Here is an 18,040-nt window from a genome sequence, read left to right as displayed (position 1 = left end):
CTTGATACTCGGTAGCGACACCCAAATTTGATAAAAGTTTTCTCGGAAAATATTAACGAATTTCTCCTATTTTATGAATTTTGTCACAAGTAAATGTCATTAATTCTAAAGATAATTATGTACAAACCATCAATTTAAGATAATTACCGTACGAGTAGAAACTTCCTAAATACAAGTCTATACTCCCTTAAAGCCCTGTTATATTAAAAGTATCGCGGATACAATTGACAAGTCTGTTTAAGGAAAATCAAAAGATTCTATCTTCTACACACGTGTGTATCTAAACATAGGACGATATTCGTGATTTTCTTAGAAATTATTAGGCTCAATTTATTTGACCATTTATTACATTTTTAAAAAGAAAAGAACAGCTTAAAAAGGCTCTTAAGCAGGCCTTTTTTCAATATAGATTCTGTTATGTTTATGATATTTTATGCAATTTTCTCGGTAACTTCAAGATCGAACTCGATAAAAGTTTCAAGATATTATAACGCCATCGTTATAAACATTTTGAATAACCCTCGTATATGGAAAAGGATTTCTTGGAATTAGTGCGCACTGAAACAAAATCCTTGAAATTACAATGCTGCGAAGTTTCTTGCTCACAAGTCTTTCTATAGGTGTGTGTGTTCACGATATTTCACAGAATGTTTTACGAACAAAACTTCTAAATTGTAGAAAGTATTTAATATTAAACATTTTTTTAAAAAAGACTCTCGGGAAAACCCACGCATATGATGTTTCCCCACCAGAAAAACCACTTGCCGGGAACCAAAATGTACTTGTTGCTTTAATATGTGTGTTGAGGTATTCTCAATCTGGCCGAATTTACGGACATTCCACCGTAAAATTATTGAAGCTAGAGCACTTTGGGCAAACATGAGAAATACGGATCCGAGACTTGCAAAATGTGCAGATTATAAGTGCTATATCAGAATTACACAACATTGCATTACTAGCAATTCACGCAGTCGATGTCTCTAATGGAATAAAAATTAACGCCATATAAATGCCATCTCACATAAGGGACCCATTTTGCAGTGTCAAGGATAAATATGTTTTACTTCTTTCTGTTCGTACTTTTTTTTTTTCTTTTTTCAAGTCAACAATTATACTCCTAGGCTAATGGAGATTTTGATGGTTATAATGAACATAATGTTAGAATCAATTAAATGAGAGAAAACGGGATCCCGATGAAACGCACACACATGGTGCTTGTCCACCACAAATCTTCAGAGGTTTTCAGGTTTGTAAGATAAAATGTGTTCAATCGCATAAAAAAATAATGGTAAAAGAAATTAGTAACGTAGGCGTCGAATATCTAAGTTATCTGTATACTTGGAAATAACGTTAATAAATCTGGTTTATTCTATGCAACTATAATCGTAAGTTGACTTCTAGTGACCACCTATCGCAGGTTGATGTATATTTTTTGATCTTGTTTTTTTTCAAATTAAGCTATTTTAAATGAACAGCAAAGTGACAATAATACAATGAGGGTTAAGTTCCAAAGTTGGGCGTCCGTTTCCAGCAAAATTTTTAAAATTTACAGGAAATATATGGATAATTTGACCGTTTGTGTGCTTGATAATATATAAGTGTCGAAAAACCTGTTTATTTGTTATATATAAGCGGTTATAAACATGGGACTATACGGCGAGCGGAGGGAACTACTTGGCGCAATGTAACCGAACAGTTGCATTGTGGGAAAGAAACGAGTATTTATGTTATCAACATGATGAATGTACAAGGGCAATGAACTACCAGTTTTGACATTTTTGAAGCAATATGTTGATAACGAGCAAAATCTTTTAAAAGTTTGTGAAGAGCACGGATTAATGAACCTAATAATAAATTGCAGAAAGTGTGGAAAGGAGATAACAACGCAAAAACGTGGTGAAAGCGGACGCCCAACTTCGGAATAAATGCCTACAATAACATTCATTAAATCCATTTCGGCCTTTCTGCCGCACAGTAGGCCCAGAGTTTTAAGGTTTAGTATATTTTAGCTTAGTTTCGGTCAGGTCCAATATTCCTGGACCTACTCTCCGGTACTTCCTTTATTTTTGTTACCTGAGAGTGGAATTCTGTGGATCACGCTTTAAATACGCGCTCCAGCTGCGAATTTGTAAACAAGCCTAAGACCCTTTAATGGATCAGGAAAAATACGGTGCAGTTAGGTTAGGGTTAAGAAAGTTTGGGTTGATTTTGTTAAATTTAATCGAGTGTCATTCCTCATGTGTGCATAAGGATACCAGCAGGAGCGCGAATCGTAAAGTTGAGCCTAGGTTAGGTTATCTTAGGTTAATTTCTATTTGGTTTACCATGATATAAATTATCGCGACGGTGCTCAACAGAGTTCAACCCTTACTTACTTTAGAAAGTATTAGCCGTTTAATCGCAGATGTCATTACTTCCCTCTATATGTCACAAATTTTTCAAACAACTCGTCACATGGGCAAATTCTTTCTTTCTTCATCACTATTAACAGTGTTTTTTCCTCGCCTCCGACTTAAATGTAGTCTCAGTAGGCTCCAAATGCTAAATTCGTTAGGTGATCTCTATTGAACATTTCGACTTAAGTTATTATCTTCTTCAATGGAAGGAATATTTCAAGCAATTTTTTTTTTTTTTTCAAACTTGTTCTATACCTTTTTTTTGTGTTTATATATATGTATATATTTATTTTGATTTTTTCAAGATTTTTTTTTTTAATATTCCTTCTTATATTTAACTAATTTATTGTTTTCCATTTTTTTTTTTAAAAAAATATTTATACCATTAAGGAGAATAAATTGTATCATGCTTCGAATTGCTTTCCAATTATATGTTGCTATAATATATTTGTAATTATATGGTCCCATTCCGATATGATAATTTAATTTTTGAATAAATGTAGATCTTTGATTTTGTAAGTAAGTACATTCGAATAATAAATGATCTAGGGTACCTATACCCTTATCACACCAACAGTGATAAGTCTCCTTTTTTCTAATTTGAAATAATTTAATTGGAGTGAGTGCTGTACCTAAAAGTATTCTATAATATGCAATGATTTCCTTTCTTGCCCAATGTTTTATAAATTCCCTGGGTTTATGGAAATGATGTTCGATGGTTTCCCAATAAGTATTTCCAGGTAATAATTTATTATTTTGTTGCCATTGTTTTACTAATGTTAAAAAATGTGTATCTATAATATAAAGGTAACTTCTATAAGGAATTTTTATATAATATGGTTTTCCAATTCTAGTTGCAGACTTAGCTGCACTGTCAATAAGATCGCCATATTTTAGACCAATGTGGGAAGGCATAAAGTAAAATTGTACAGTGTAATTCTTGTTTTGAAGTGTTTTGTAAAGATGTTTTATATTTAAAATTGTCCAAGTAACTTTTGCATTCCAGTATGTATTTTGCAGTGTTTGAAGGACACTAAGTGAATCAGTACATATACATGATATATATATTTTATGTTTTAAAATATATAATAATGCCTGACGAATAGCAAAAGCTTCTGCTTCAAAAATTGATAATGATGATGGTAATTTATATTTAAGAGTAAGATTATTGGATGATATGAATATTGCAGCGCCCACTGAAGAATCTGGATATTTTGATGCATCTGTATAAATTAAAACAGTGTCGGTGCGTAATTTTTGAATTTCTTCTTCCCAAATATTTTTATATACTTTATTACGTAATTCCGAATTTTCAATTTTTATAAAATTCGGAATCGTGACATTTATGTTTACTAAATTGATAGTATATTGCCATGTGAAGCAAGGAAGAAGGGGTACCTTATGGATAAATGGTTGTATGTATTTAAGTCCAGTATATGCTATATAAATCCATGGTCTATTATTGATGTATGGTATCTTTTTATTCCTATTAAATAACTCTTCTATTAGTTGTAACTTATTAATTATTAATGAAGAGGATCGACCAAATCTTGTTAAAATAAACCTTTCTGCCGCTCGTTGTACTAATATTGTTAATGGAATTGTATTAGTTTCTGCTAAAAGTGCTTGTTTAGGGCAAAATCTTGGTTGTGAAAAAATTATTTTTTGTAGATCATAAAGTATACTTTCTACTCGATTATAGAATTGTTTGAGATTATTAGAATAAAATATTCCACCATAAGTAAACTTAGCCATTACTGTATGTTTTAAAACATTTGATAAACTGAAAGGATTGATACCATATTTCATAGCTGTTATACATTGAAATAATTTTGTAAATTTCTCTGCTTGCTGTGTACGATATCTTAGATGTTGGTTCCAATTTAATTTTTTATCTAAAAATAATCCTAAATATTTAATATAAGATTCGTTCGATAATTTGTGATTTTCAATATTAATTGTTATTGTCGATACCAATTTTCGTCTAGTAAAAATTATGAATTTGGATTTTTCCCAATTTACTTCAAAACCATTAAGCTGTGTCCAAGAAATTAATGAATTAAGAAAGTTTTCTATTCTTTCTTTACCAATTTCCAGGTTTGAAGTCGTTGTTGTGATTAGGATGTCATCCGCAAATGATACTAGTTGTATTGCTCCCTTGTTTAATTTAATTAGATCATTAATGTATATATTGAAAAGTATAGGACTTAATTTACTACCTTGTAGTAGCCCTATCGATGTAGTACGTGCCTCATTATAAGTATTACCAATTTTGATATATATTTTTCTATCAATTAAAGTATTATGTATTATCCTTATAATTTTACTCGGTATATTTAACTCATATAGCTTATTAATAAGTATATCTAAAATTACAGAATCATAAGCTTTCTGTAAATCTATGCTAACTGCTAGAAGATAGTTTCTGGAATAAAATGCCTGATGAATGTCTAAAATTACTGGGGCTAATGCATCATAGGTTGAAGTATTTTTGCGAAACCCTGTTATATTATTATGCAGAATTTGATTATATTCTAAATACCAATTCATGCGATTAAGTATAAGCCCCTCGAAAATCTTATATGCACAAGAGAGGAGTGAAATTGGACGATAATTATCTACTTTACCAATTGATTGTTTTGCCTTTGGAATCGGGATAATTAATACTTTTTTCCATTCTAGAGGTATGACGCTGGTATTCCAAATATTATTATAATATTCTAATAATAATTTGAGACCTTTTTCTGTTAAATTTTTAAAGTGAGGGTATGTAAGACCATCTAACCCAGGTGAAGTATTTTTTGTGATATTTTTGAGTACAAGTTCTAATTCTCTTATTGTAAAGTTTTTATCTAAAACAGGATTTTTGTTACATAGTAATTGTTTCTGTAATAAAAGCCTTGAATTGTTAACAAAAGGTGGTGATAGGTTTTGATGGAAATCATCTATCCAATTTAATTGACTTAGGTATAGAGGAGTATTCGTATTTGACATATTTTTTGTATATTTTCTCCAGAAATTCCAGATATGATGCAACGAAGACCTATCAGAAAGTTGGTTACAAAAATTTTGCCAACTTTGTCTTCTTATACTTTGTATTATTTTTTTGGATTTAGCTTTTTGTGCACAATAATGTAGAAAATTATCTCTACTTTTATTATTAATGAAAGTATGATAAGCTTTTTGTACCATATTTATATTTTGTTGGCAAATTTGATTCCACCATATAGGTTTATGTTTATTTTTTTCTTTTTGTTTATATGAAGGAGCAGGGGTGATTGCTGTGTTTTTCTTAATGATAGAAACAGTTGATTTAATGAATTTAAATATTTGTGAAGGATGTTGACCTAAATATTCAGATGATGAATTGGAAATTTTCCCATCCAGAATACGATGATATTCAATCCAATTTATTTTTGAGTGAATTTTTTGTAGTTTCGACTTAAATCCTATTTTTTGTTCATAATTATTGATGTCTTCAGTTTGAAAAAAATGAGTTGTGAATATAATGGGTGTATGTGGGTGTGAAGTATGTCCACCATTCTGTATCAATATAATAATTAAGTTTTGATAATTTAAATCTGGGACACTTAAGTCTGTGGAAGAAATTCTGGTAGGAGCTCCATTATTTAAATAGAGATACTGAGATTCCACTAATTTTGATAAGAATGATTTTCCCGCTTTATCGGTTCGATTTGAACCCCATATTTTGTGATGAATGTTCAGGTCTCCCCCTATATAATCTATACTTAATTTATTATTTAATAAATAATCCCAAAAATTATCACTTACATGAGTCTTAGGAGGAATATATATATTTAGGAATTTTATATTATTTACTGTAACACCTAGAATTTGTATGTTAGGGAAATTAGTAATATTTGGTAAGGTGAATGTGGTATATGAGTAATTATTTTTTATGCAAATAGCAATGCCTCCATAATTGTCTGATCTATATTGGTTGATAACCGTGTAATGTTTAATTTGAAGATGGAATTTGGGATTGCACCAAGTTTCCTGAAGTAAAAGTATGTCAGGTTGGGCAAATTTGCGCAGACGAAACTACTTTCCGACGACAGTGTTGTCAACCTGCCAGAACAAAAAGTCGCTAAACGACAGATAAATTAATTTTGGGTAAAAAGTCGATAAAAATTAGAGCTACAATACTTCCGCCTTAATTGACACTACAAATTCTATTTATACGAATTATAAAATACACAAAATTTTAAACAATCGTTTAAAATCCACAAAACGTGACATATACGAAAAAAAGTTTTTGTCGTAAGTCTGAAGGAGATTCTACTAAATACAAAAACTTTTCTTCTTAATTGGCAATACTATCCGGCGAAAAACTTTGGTGCAATGTTGGAAATTTTTCACATGAGAAAATAAATAGCAAGTAAATCTTAAATCTGTATTGAGGTCTCATTCTGCAAGGGTTTGCTTCCATGTAAAGCAAAGTATTAATTTTATTTTGCATTAATTGTAATAACAGTTCTAATTTATTTTTTTTGTATAATTGCGTACCGTTATACTTCATGATTTTTGCAAAAGATGCTATGGAATAACGCCATGAGACTTTAAAGTTGTTATGTATGATTAATTTGTTGAGCCAATATTATAGTAGAGAGAGAATGATAATATATTTTCATACTAATGACGAATCAAGAGTACTAAATAAATTATCTAACAACAAATCGTGTATTATATATTTCATGTTAGAAGGATAAGCTTTTTATATATACTTAGTTACCAAAAGGCCTCAGTCCATGACGGCTTGAATTGACGCAACGGAAGTTTCAGGTAATGGTTGTAGCATTTATAATGACTTTTTGAATGTTTTGCGTTGGTATTCACTCCGCAAAGTTTGTGAATGCTAATAAAAACTGAGACGGTAATAATGACCATTTCGCGTGTAATAAATGTAAAGGAAATATTCGGAGAAAAATATATGGCCCCATGCACAGTCGTTCAGACGCGTTATTAGGGACATACTAAAGACTTGGACTGTTTCCTGCAGTAGTGACTCCTTTAGTATGACGCTAATCAAACATCAAAACGACTATGCATAAAGACCTATTTATTTAAGAGTTTTCCTTTCTAAAGAATTCACTCCCTTTACACTTTTCAACATTAAACCTATTCAAAATATTGTGAAAAGAAAAAAATGAAGATCAGTTAATCATTATTTATTTAAGACTTTCTTTAGAAAATTTTTTCCTTGGAAACTTTTCAACAGTAATCAGAAACGAAATACTGTAACAAGAGAAATCCCAATAACTCACGAAAGATTACTTTTAATTTAATTTAATCTATTTACTATTATAGCTTATAACAGCTAATTTGTTGGCAATTTATACGTGTCATTTATTAAGACTATCATATCATAGAGTAAATGGGTCTTATACAGAGTCTTTCCGAAGTGTGATTAGTACCATACTAAAGACATTGACTAACATGTTTCTAACAGTAGTCAGGTCTTTAGTAAGACCCTAATCGAATGTCTGAACGACTCTGCATAAGGCCCCTGTATGATACTACATCGTCACAAATTACAATTACTTTTTGTCGCAGGGAATGTGTTTCCAATTCTATTGTGAAATGATTTTATTCTGACATCTTGTTAAAAGCATACCTGTCTTTATCAGTGTAAATTTAATATATTGTACTGCAGGTAGCTTTAAATCAATGGATAACTTTATTTTTACAATGTATCTTAATTAATATTTCAAATTGTGATCAATATAATCAATGATATCCTTCAAATCTTTTAACAGTTGGTTCCATGATCAATATCGTAATTTGACTTAGTATTAATATTATTGTTATATTATTAGTATTATTGTTGTTGTTATATTATTATTATTATTATTATTATTATTATTATTATTATTATTATTATTATTATTATTATTTGATACTATGATAATAGTAATAGTGACTAGGGTTAACTAAATCACATGCATCTTCATATGATATTTTGCATATTGATTTTCAAAAGTAGTACTGATGAACTAACATTTTTCGAAACCACTGGATGTAAAGTTGAGAGACTATTTTAACAAACGATTCCGGGAATCTGAGAAACTTCAACAACTGGTTCCGGCGAACTGGCTGAATGACACCACTTAATATCCTTTATAATACTCGTCAGATAAATGCAACAATTGGGGATGAAACTGAAGCACAACACAGTCTTTACTGCAAAATTATGGTTGAATTTAAATGAAATTCAAATGTTTTAATTTTGAAAGTGACTAGTTGGGGAAATAGGTAAGAAAGATAGGTTATGATTAAAAGATAAAGGATGAGCACTAGCCTGACAAATCCAATTAGACTGGTGTCGTCCTGGTCATCTGGATGATGAATGGTTTTCCCTGGAGGAGCCTGGATGTACTGGAGTCAGCCAACAGCTGAATCATAATCCTGCTGGAGTGCCAGGGGCGTCGAATTCTCTCTTGACGATGTGCCTCTTACGATAATGTTCTTCTACACCTTCATGTCACTACTCAGATGTCAAACTCAAAATGTGTCTACGGCGATGAACCAACAGAATGGTTTTCTCGGGACATGGAGTCAGTCATCCTCCAATGGTACGATCTGTTTGCCTTTGATGATCCTGCACCTTTCTAAACTTCGTGGCGAATATCCCTTATCGATGTGTCCTCCGTGGTTTTGTCTGGCTGTAAAGTGATGACTCTGACGTTATGTCAAGCTGGGTAGAAAAGAACGCAGAAAGGTGAAGGAAACTAGTCGAGTTTATTGACAATTTCGAAAGTGACAATTAACAAATACATGCTTATTCAAACTGTCTGGCAATGTACAACATTAATAAAAGTTTTGTTCCGTTGGATTTTAAAGAGTTCATGATACTGTCGAAGATAATCGTAAAAATAATGAAATAGAATTTAACAAATTAAATTAATAGTTCGCATTCATTCACTCTCACATCACTCTAATTACACAGATACTTCACAATATAAGTAAACACTTATATGCAGGTGGAACTCTTAAGGGAAGTAACAGGTAAAAATTAAACTTTTATCGCTTCAAATTAAGGGAAGAAAAGTTACCTAATGTTATAATTGTTGTACCGTATGCAAAAGTCACAACATTATGTAACTGTTCTTGTCTTACTTTGAAGTTATAAAATATTTTATACCGACCTGACTTCCCTCGGGAGTACTACAAATATGTAGTGTATGCCTATCCTTAAAGACAGTAAAATGCCGAGGAAACGAAAATTTTCTGTTTCACAATACCCAGGGGTGCCCACAAGGGGGGGCTATGACGCAAACTGCGTCATTGAAATATTTGGGGGGGTTAAAATCTATATAAATATGTTTTATGAGGGGGTAAAATTAATCGAAAAGAAGATTTTTTCATGGAAGAACACCTACGGATAGACAATTGGGGGGGTGCGTCATAGATATAAGGGGGGGTGGGCACCACTGCAATACCACCGCGAAAATTGTGAAGATTAAGCATCAGAAACTGAACGCGACTATCACGTCCCAGGAAGATTCCGATATCCTCGAGAATTGGGTGAATCGTTGAAGTCTATTGTGATATTCTATTGTACGGAAAAGTCAGGCTGCAAGCTGTCATCACAACGAGTTTTTCACAATTCTCCAATTGCTAAAAATTCTGAAATTGTTTGCATGAGATGTAATCTAAAACAGTTAAATAGAAAATAACTGTGGTTGTGATTCCTACATAGCAACTGGACGAAATATCTTAGAGTGCTCGTCAAGTGAAGCTCATGTATTTCACAACAAAAGGAAGTATCCAACCTTTAGTGAAAAAATGCATCATACTTTGTAAGTTTGATATTAAAGATTAATTCTATACTTAGTTATGATAAGGGATGCAGATTTACGGTAAAAAAAATGGTAACTGACGCCAAAAAATGTAATTTTACGGTCAAAATTAGTAACTACGAATGAAGTAGGAAAATGAAATACATTAATTTTACAGGCGCGTCGTAGGAACAGTGGCTTACTGTGCTGTTTCGAATTGTGGAATAGGTCACGAACAGTAATACGCCCTTCGGTATTGTCAAACATAATGTATTCAACATGATAAACATCATGTTTATGAGTTTTCTCAATGTTCTCCAGTTTCCTCCCACATCATCATTACATGAATTCTGTCATAATCATTGGTCTTCTTTAGCCCAAATGACACGTGAGGAACGTTAAAGATGTCATTTCATTTTTATACATGCTTTTTCAATACTGCAGCTAATCGATTCCGAGTAACACATATGATTCATGGTCATTTTTCCACCTGTAACAAAGTTCAAAATTATCACACCTTTTATTTTGTGAAGTAATACAGGGATAACTGAAAATTTCCTCTACTACAGAGGTGCTTAGATCATTATGAACTCTATTTGAAGTTCTAGCTAATGTTGTTTTCAACAAATGGTTTCCAATTTTCTTACCATATCTTACGATTAAATTCACCAGTTCAATACAGTTGATCTCGTTCATTAACTTGTTACCCTGTCCGTGTTCTCTATTTTTTAATAATTCTTGCTTTGTTAAACGAAACCTTTGGCTCTTATCAGCCATGATCTTTTTTCCCGTTTTTTTTTTATTTTTCACTGTTACTAATTTCCATGGCGATGTTTATTATTTACTTAACCATCCTTGTGTAATCGAATGTCTTTACGCAATGCTTGGATAGAGATGCTTTAGAGACTATTCCTCGGCACCCATTATTTACATTTTAAAAGACTGGTCACTGAATTCTGAGACATTCCAAACGTTTTCTCAGTAACAAAATAAACATGACTAATATGGCAATTTATCATTTTCTGAATACCCTGTTAACTGTTTGATAGATATAGTGACTACTGAGAAAATGTCTTGTGTAGGTTTTTCCGTCTTAAATTTTGTAAGGTGAGGGTAGGCCAGCCACTTAAAATAACCGTACATTATCATAAATTCCATCCCACGCATGATTAGTCCTAGTATTCAACACAATATCTTACGTAAAGCATGCTTCATCACTATAGAGTATCTACGTTGGAAATACAAGATTATGCTCACACATTCCGTGAAACAACTCACGGAAGTTAGTACGTGGACCGTAATCATTGTCTGACAAAGGCTGTACTTTTAGTAAATGATACGCACTTAACTGGTGTTCTCGATTTGATTTGTGATATGATTTGTTCCTCGCACTCGCGCAAGGGCTCTTGTGCTTACTGACGGTTCTCGTGCTACTGCTTCTAGTACATCTACCTCAAATCAGGAGTCCTGACAGTCCATGGAACACCGATTTCGCGCACACCCGGTAGCACAGACCTAGTTCGGCATAGTCTCACAAAGACACTCGCAAACATGGAATGGTGAGTTGTTTCTCGTGGGATATTTTGTTTTATATAATCTGGCAGCCGCTAGCACAAACCCACTAGTTTCGCCATACACGAAAATTATATCCTGTAGTTCCTCAATTTAAAAGTTGACCATTTTGATCCTACGACTTAGTAGTTCCTATGTGGTTGAATTAATATGCTGATTATATACAACTGAGGGTTGCAAATGTAACGTAAAACAAAACAACGTACTGCTGATATCTCGCGGATATTGGACATGCGAATTCAATGCCATGCAAGGTCTATCTCTCTTGTACCTCACAGCGCGATAGCAGGGCGTTATATAGGGTTCATTTTCCCACGGTTTTGGATAGTCCTAACTCTGAAACTATACACTTCTGACCATAAGTCCATATAAACTTTCTCCCTTTATTTTCATGTGAGAAATAACCTGTTTCAGTTTGTCAATCTAATTCATTAACACCCTTTATATATATTATCTGAAATACTCGTTCTTCGCACGAGAAGAATAGGTGTTAGGGAAAGTATTTGTTTCCCTTCCTCTTTAGGATACGCATATGGGATGAATTTGGACATAATCATTCTTAAGTATGTCACTATTCTACTCAGCGATTTCCTAAACATGTATTGGACACTAATATCTCTAGTTCCGATTTGTTTCACTTATCACCCTTTCCCTCCCACATTCTCACTCCCAAATCGATGGATGATTAACTTAGACTTGAACGATATCGAGAGTATTAGTATTGATTTCAGCGACCCCTAAAAGTATGGATTGGATAATATCAATCATTTTGTACGCGCAGTCCCTGCTCACCCTTCATTTTCATGCCGATGATGGCTGAATTTATACTCAAACGTTATCATGTGCATATTTCTCAAAATTACTAGTCTTGTAATGTTTTTAACCAGTCGTAAAATACCATGAAGCAGAAACTCTAGAATAATAGTAAAAGTCTTTATAAATATTAATGATGATATTTCTTATATGTCATGGCTTTATGATAATACAATTGTAAAATATTTGTAAAGTTTTTCACTAGTATTATTGGACTAATTGTTTTAAAAATATGACCTTGGAAGTCACTATTCATCTCCCAAAACTATGGTCACTGATATCGATCCCACCTCCATACTGATGAATTTGTATATTGATTATTGTAATTTATAGTTACATTATGATGATTTTTATCGGTACTAATACAAAAATAAAATATGTGTATCACGATGTCATGGGGACTAGTAAAGTATGTTGTCACGTCACTCAAGAAATGTTGGGAATCACTGCCTTATAGACTTCCGATTGACTCTTGGGCACTTAGCACTTTAAACCATTTCCAAAGAAACGTTGGAAGTGATTCCTTTCAGTTGGAGGACCTTATGAATTCTTTAAATTCCATTTACTAGGTTAATGCATACAAAAAAGAAAGAAATATATTTTTATTTCTTCTTCACGCTGTTCTTTTAAATAAAAATAAGTAAAAAAAAAAAAAAAAAAAGTACCATTTGTGACTCAACGCTATCACAAAATAAAGGCAAAGTTTGCGTTGTGTTGAAATGTTATGGAATGAGACTTCCTCTTCCTGTGATTTACTTTTCCACCTAAGTTATCTGTGGGTTAATTTTTCATCGTTACACCTTGCAACATTGCATCCGATACTTTGACCTCAAATGAGAAGTCATTTTTTGACATGAATAGCAAGATATATGTATCTTTTGTGCACGATTGTAACTGTAATTAATTGAGTCAAATTGTTCTTAATCTTGTTTCTACCGTAATGTTGATTGTAATATTATATTTTATTGGAGTAGATACTGACGTCATCACCTGACTCATATCGCCATCTTGTGGTAGTTGAAATTCTACAGCTGAGTTGTCATTTGTGGAGTAAAATTTGACTGGTGCTTTTCGGAGTTCGGGGTTTATGAACCCCAGTGTGTGTGATTAACTAGTTTTATTTATTGTGAGTGTAAAATGGCTGGACAGACTATTAACGATAGATTGCTAGCCGCAAGGCATAGCATAGCCGGCCAAGGTTTAGCAAAATCGGTATGCAAAGCCACAACGGAAGAAATGATAGGACCGAAAAAGAAACATTTAGATTGTAAGTACTGTGCCGCAATATGTAGTGTACTTTAAGTTTAGTGTAAGCACAGTATCTTTATTTTTGTGGTAAATGTGGGAATGGAGTAAAATGGGTGGGTGCTTCTTTTTTGCTTTCAGTAGTAGTACGATACCGGAGGTGCGGATTAGACTTCCTACTTATGTTGATTCGGGTTCAATGTAGCTTTATCTGAATGGTTCCGTACTTCATTACTTTGAAAGTGAATTTAGTGTTAAATGATGGGACGTAGAACTATTTAGTGATTGTAGTAATACCAGATGTGATAGGCTCATATATTTACGGAGAAAGATTAATTCTAATTTTCCACCCACTATAATATCAGAAAATCGTGACGTGCAGGGTAAGAATGTTTACTCTGAAGTTTGTATTTTATCAGCGCGTTTACATATTTACCATTCCCACTGCAGATTGAGAATACTCTAGTGTACAGCATAGCTACATATTCATAAATAGTGCTTTTTTCGGGGAGAGGGGGGCATTTTTATGTATTCTCTTAGCGGCTTTCAATTTTTACTGGTTATGCTTACAGAAGGGAATTTCTTAACCCACTGAATGTATATTAGCGTAAGGGCATATTTTTTTTTATTTGGGGGGGGGTTTGAGTTAAAATTTCTTACTTGGTATATTTTTTGTTTGTTCAGGTTATGTTAGGTTAACTTTGTATTTGCCCCCCAGTTCCAAAACTATTCCGAGACTAAGCAAGCGATGGTAGCAGCTAGCACGGAATCAGATACCGAAGGCTCAGGGGCGAGTGCTATGTGAAGTTACTTTGGTCGACAGAATCTTGTATAAAATATCTGTAGGAAACGTACGGTATTAAGATATTGCGGGGTTTGTCAGAAGTTGTAGGTGTCTTGTAAAAAAGATTACTTGGGTATTCACTCGTAGGCATATTTATTATTACTGCTTTATTTAGTTCTAAGTCTGGTGCCTGCGTAAATGTGTTTCTTAGTCACTAGTGTTCCCTTGTGGCGTAATGTTGCACCGGTAATGCTTATATTTACACTTTACATTCCACCCTTTATTGTAGACGTTGGAAATAGTTTGGTGTATTATTTTTTGTTTTTGTATTTATCGCAATTTTTAAAGTTGTGAAAGTGGTCTGTTAGTGCTTTAAATCTTCATTCTATTATTGTTACGTATTTACTAAGTCTGCTAGCTTACGATGGGATATTGTGATAACGTACTCGGGATAGTTTGAAGCTCCTTTGTGGCTACTGGTTAGCGAACGCGTCTTTGGCGTAGGAGATCCAAGTTCGATTCACCATCGAAACTCATGTGGTGTAGATACAGCTTTCGGCTGTAGGTTCACGTCTCATATAGCCTCGTTGCTGAAGGGCTCGCTAGAGTAGAATCAACCAGCTAAATTGAGTGTTGGGGCTGAAAGTGAGAGGATGACCGCGTAGTTGAGAAGGTTAGGCTGTGGGATCTAGAGCTATTTGTTGCTACATACACTGCCGGTCAGAAGTTTATGAACAGATCAAAAAAACAGGGAAATATTAAGTTAGCCTTGTAATACGATGCAATTTTGGACAGTATACTTGGTAGTTTAGAAACACAATGATAGTTATAACATCAGAATAATATAATAACGTTAACCAAGAACAAAAATTGGCAAATTCTTTAAACGTTCTTCTCGTCAAAGAAACCGCCCTTAGCCGTTATCACTCGTTTCACCAATCGGGACATGCGGCTTCCAAGTTTTTGAAGATTTTCATGCGATTTATTAATTCAGGCGTTCTGCATAATATTAAAAACATCAGCAGCAGATGTTGGACAGTCTTTTCGTACGCTTCTGCCAAGCTCTTCCCAGAGAAGTTCGATGGGGTTAAGATCTCGAGACTGGGGAGGCCATTCCATGATACAAATATCTCCTTTGGCTTTTTTTTTTCTTAAAATAATTAGAACTAAGTTTTGACGTGTCCTTCTGATCAGTATCGTGCAGAAAAGTGATTCTGCGACCAATCCAATCAAATCAAATCCTGAGTTAATAATGTGGCTGCTTAAAATGTAATAATAATTATTTTTGTCCTTTGACAGTATCACAGAACCTCTTCCATGTTTAATAATCGGGGTTACATAGTTAGGACGCATCTTTTCTGTAACAGATCTTAAAACGTAAACTTGGTGTCGTTGTTCAAAAACTTGAAATTTTGACTCATCAGTCGATAATAAAAGTTTCTACTCGTTTGTTGTCCAATTTTTGTTCAAGGTCGATTAGAGCCTCTGTTACTTGTTTCCACTGAACTTTTAACTGTTTCTGCACAGCAACTATTACTCAGAGAGCAGCTACTCTCAAATGTCGATTCACAGTAATAACTGAAATGTTTGTAGGGTGACTATGATTGGAGTTCCGCTGCAGTTAGTTTCAAATTTCTTTTGCTAAACAATACAATAATATGATCTTTCGTACGTGACGTAATACGAAACCTTCCAGTTTTTGTCCACGTTCTTTCGTCTTCGCTGAAAACACTTGATGGAATCTGTTTCAATTTGAAAGGTATTTGACGAATAGAAAAGCCCATATTATGACGCGCACTGATTCCAACGTGTGCCTCTTCATTTAAGATTTTACCTCTGTCCGTGATTTCTAACAATAACGGCATGAAACCCTCAGAAGAGGCCAAAAATCCACACAAACATTGTTCAAAACGTCATTGTACTATTTTATAATATTGTTCACTAATGATGTAAACTTCTGACATTATTTGTCTGATAAGGCCTATATACTAAGGAATTATAATCCAGGGGTAACTATAAAAAGGAATTAACTGCTAACGTTTAACCGTACTTCGATCAGGCAAAGTTATTGCATGATCCTGATCATGCTATTTTTAATTAAAACAATCGCAGGCTTTACAATAATTCAATAATCTTTCTTTTTTATTACATGTAAACATATTACAAAAAGGAAAAGCGTCTATTATCCTCCTGAGACATTATAGAGACTTAAACAAAGAAAATATTTCGAATTGGTTGCTTTCCCTATCGAATATAAATTGATTAGCTCATAAAAATGTAAGTTGAAGCGTCTGTCCGGAAACTTTTGACCGGCAGTGTATATGGTAGTAGACAGGTTACTTCACAGTTTCCCTTATATTGCAGTGTGCTTTGTGTTATTCCCTCTTCGCGTTGCCAGTAAATTCTGAAATATTGTCAGTTGCATTTGTTCGGCAACTTGATGTCCCCTTTATGTGGCACAAACATCCCCATTCTTGTTTACCTAGCGCCCCCCCCCCCCTTCGCTTTTTGTCTGATCACTTCCGCAATTAAAGTGTTGCATTGAATACTGAAATAGTCAATAATAGTGACAGTTTGCACTTAGTTGATGAGATTAGTTTCTGGAAGTCTTGAGTTGACTAAACTAACACTTTCTGCTCATTTTTTACAATTTCGTAAAGAATTTTAATTTTCATAATTATTTAGTATTCAGCGACGTAGAAATCTTGAATAGGAAAAGGAAGTTCAGAATGTGAAACTTGTAGCATATGTGAAGTTTGCTGAAGATAAATTACAAGTTTTTTTTTTTTTTCCAATAATTGTCACATTTCATTTCGGTCAGTGGCTTATGCCCTTTGTGCCAGCTGTACGCGTCCTCGCGGGGGGAGGCGACAAGTAGGGTAGGAGCCACTAGCAGGAAATTTTAGATACCGGTACTGCAGATAACATGATAACAAGATGGTCTTCCAAGTGTTTGCAAATACAATTTATTTTCATTATCACCGTGAAAGTAGGTCCGTTTCTCATACTTTAATGCTCTTATAATTCCAATTTTCTGGAGTTGTGTAATATTCTGTCTACACACCCAAGAATTTGTTTGCCGGTATATATATATATACGCACATGAAGAAATTATATACATATGTGTATAATTTCAGTCATAATCAGAAATAGTATATACTTCTTTGTAAGTAAGTTAGAGGATTTTCTCGTTTGTTACAATTTGCCATGCCAATTGAAACATGGTGCGTGTTAGAGGAATGATTTATAATCAGTTTAGTTTCATGTGACGTAATTCAGGTAAAGCAGTTGAGAAATATAATTTGTTTTGGTTGAGATAGTTGTAATTTTCCTATTTCCAGACCTAACTAATTCTGAAAGGCCAGTTCTTAGTGGAACTTATAAAACAGTAAAAAGCAATAATAATAATAAAATAGGTCAAGGTAGGTATT

General features: G+C 33.4%; 2 protein-coding genes across 6 annotated transcripts in view; one reads left to right on the top strand and one right to left on the bottom strand.

Annotated features, from left to right (window-relative positions):
• Window positions 1-6,502, bottom strand: part of ArgRS-m (arginyl-tRNA synthetase, mitochondrial) — a 45,785-nt gene extending 39,283 nt beyond the window's left edge. Inside the window, exons 1-2 of one of the 2 annotated variants that reach the window (XM_081729845.1) lie at window positions 6,446-6,502; window positions 2,376-2,465 (exon numbers count right to left, since the gene is read on the bottom strand). In XM_081729845.1, coding sequence (XP_081585971.1) covers window positions 2,376-2,411 — 36 coding nt within the window. In that variant the 5' untranslated portion in view covers window positions 2,412-2,465; window positions 6,446-6,502. Of the gene's footprint in view, window positions 1-2,375; window positions 2,558-6,445 lie in introns of those variants that run through there. The other variant, XM_081729851.1, reaches the window with a different exon arrangement.
• A 6,927-nt stretch (window positions 6,503-13,429) lies between these two features.
• Window positions 13,430-18,040, top strand: part of lap (phosphatidylinositol-binding clathrin assembly protein lap) — a 209,058-nt gene continuing 204,447 nt past the window's right edge. Inside the window, exon 1 of one of the 4 annotated variants that reach the window (XM_081729828.1) lies at window positions 13,430-13,847. In XM_081729828.1, the coding sequence (XP_081585954.1) occupies window positions 13,718-13,847 (130 nt within the window). In that variant the 5' untranslated portion in view covers window positions 13,430-13,717. The remainder of the gene's footprint in view (window positions 13,848-18,040) is intronic. The other 3 variants (XM_081729812.1, XM_081729821.1, XM_081729834.1) reach the window with 3 other exon arrangements.

This window comes from Thermobia domestica, chromosome 1 (assembly GCF_964235325.1).
Source record: "Thermobia domestica chromosome 1, izTheDome1.hap1.1, whole genome shotgun sequence".
NCBI classification, from domain to species: domain Eukaryota; kingdom Metazoa; phylum Arthropoda; class Insecta; order Zygentoma; family Lepismatidae; genus Thermobia; species Thermobia domestica.
Note: the sequence above shows the minus strand (reverse complement) of the source record. Positions and strands in the feature narration are given on the sequence as shown.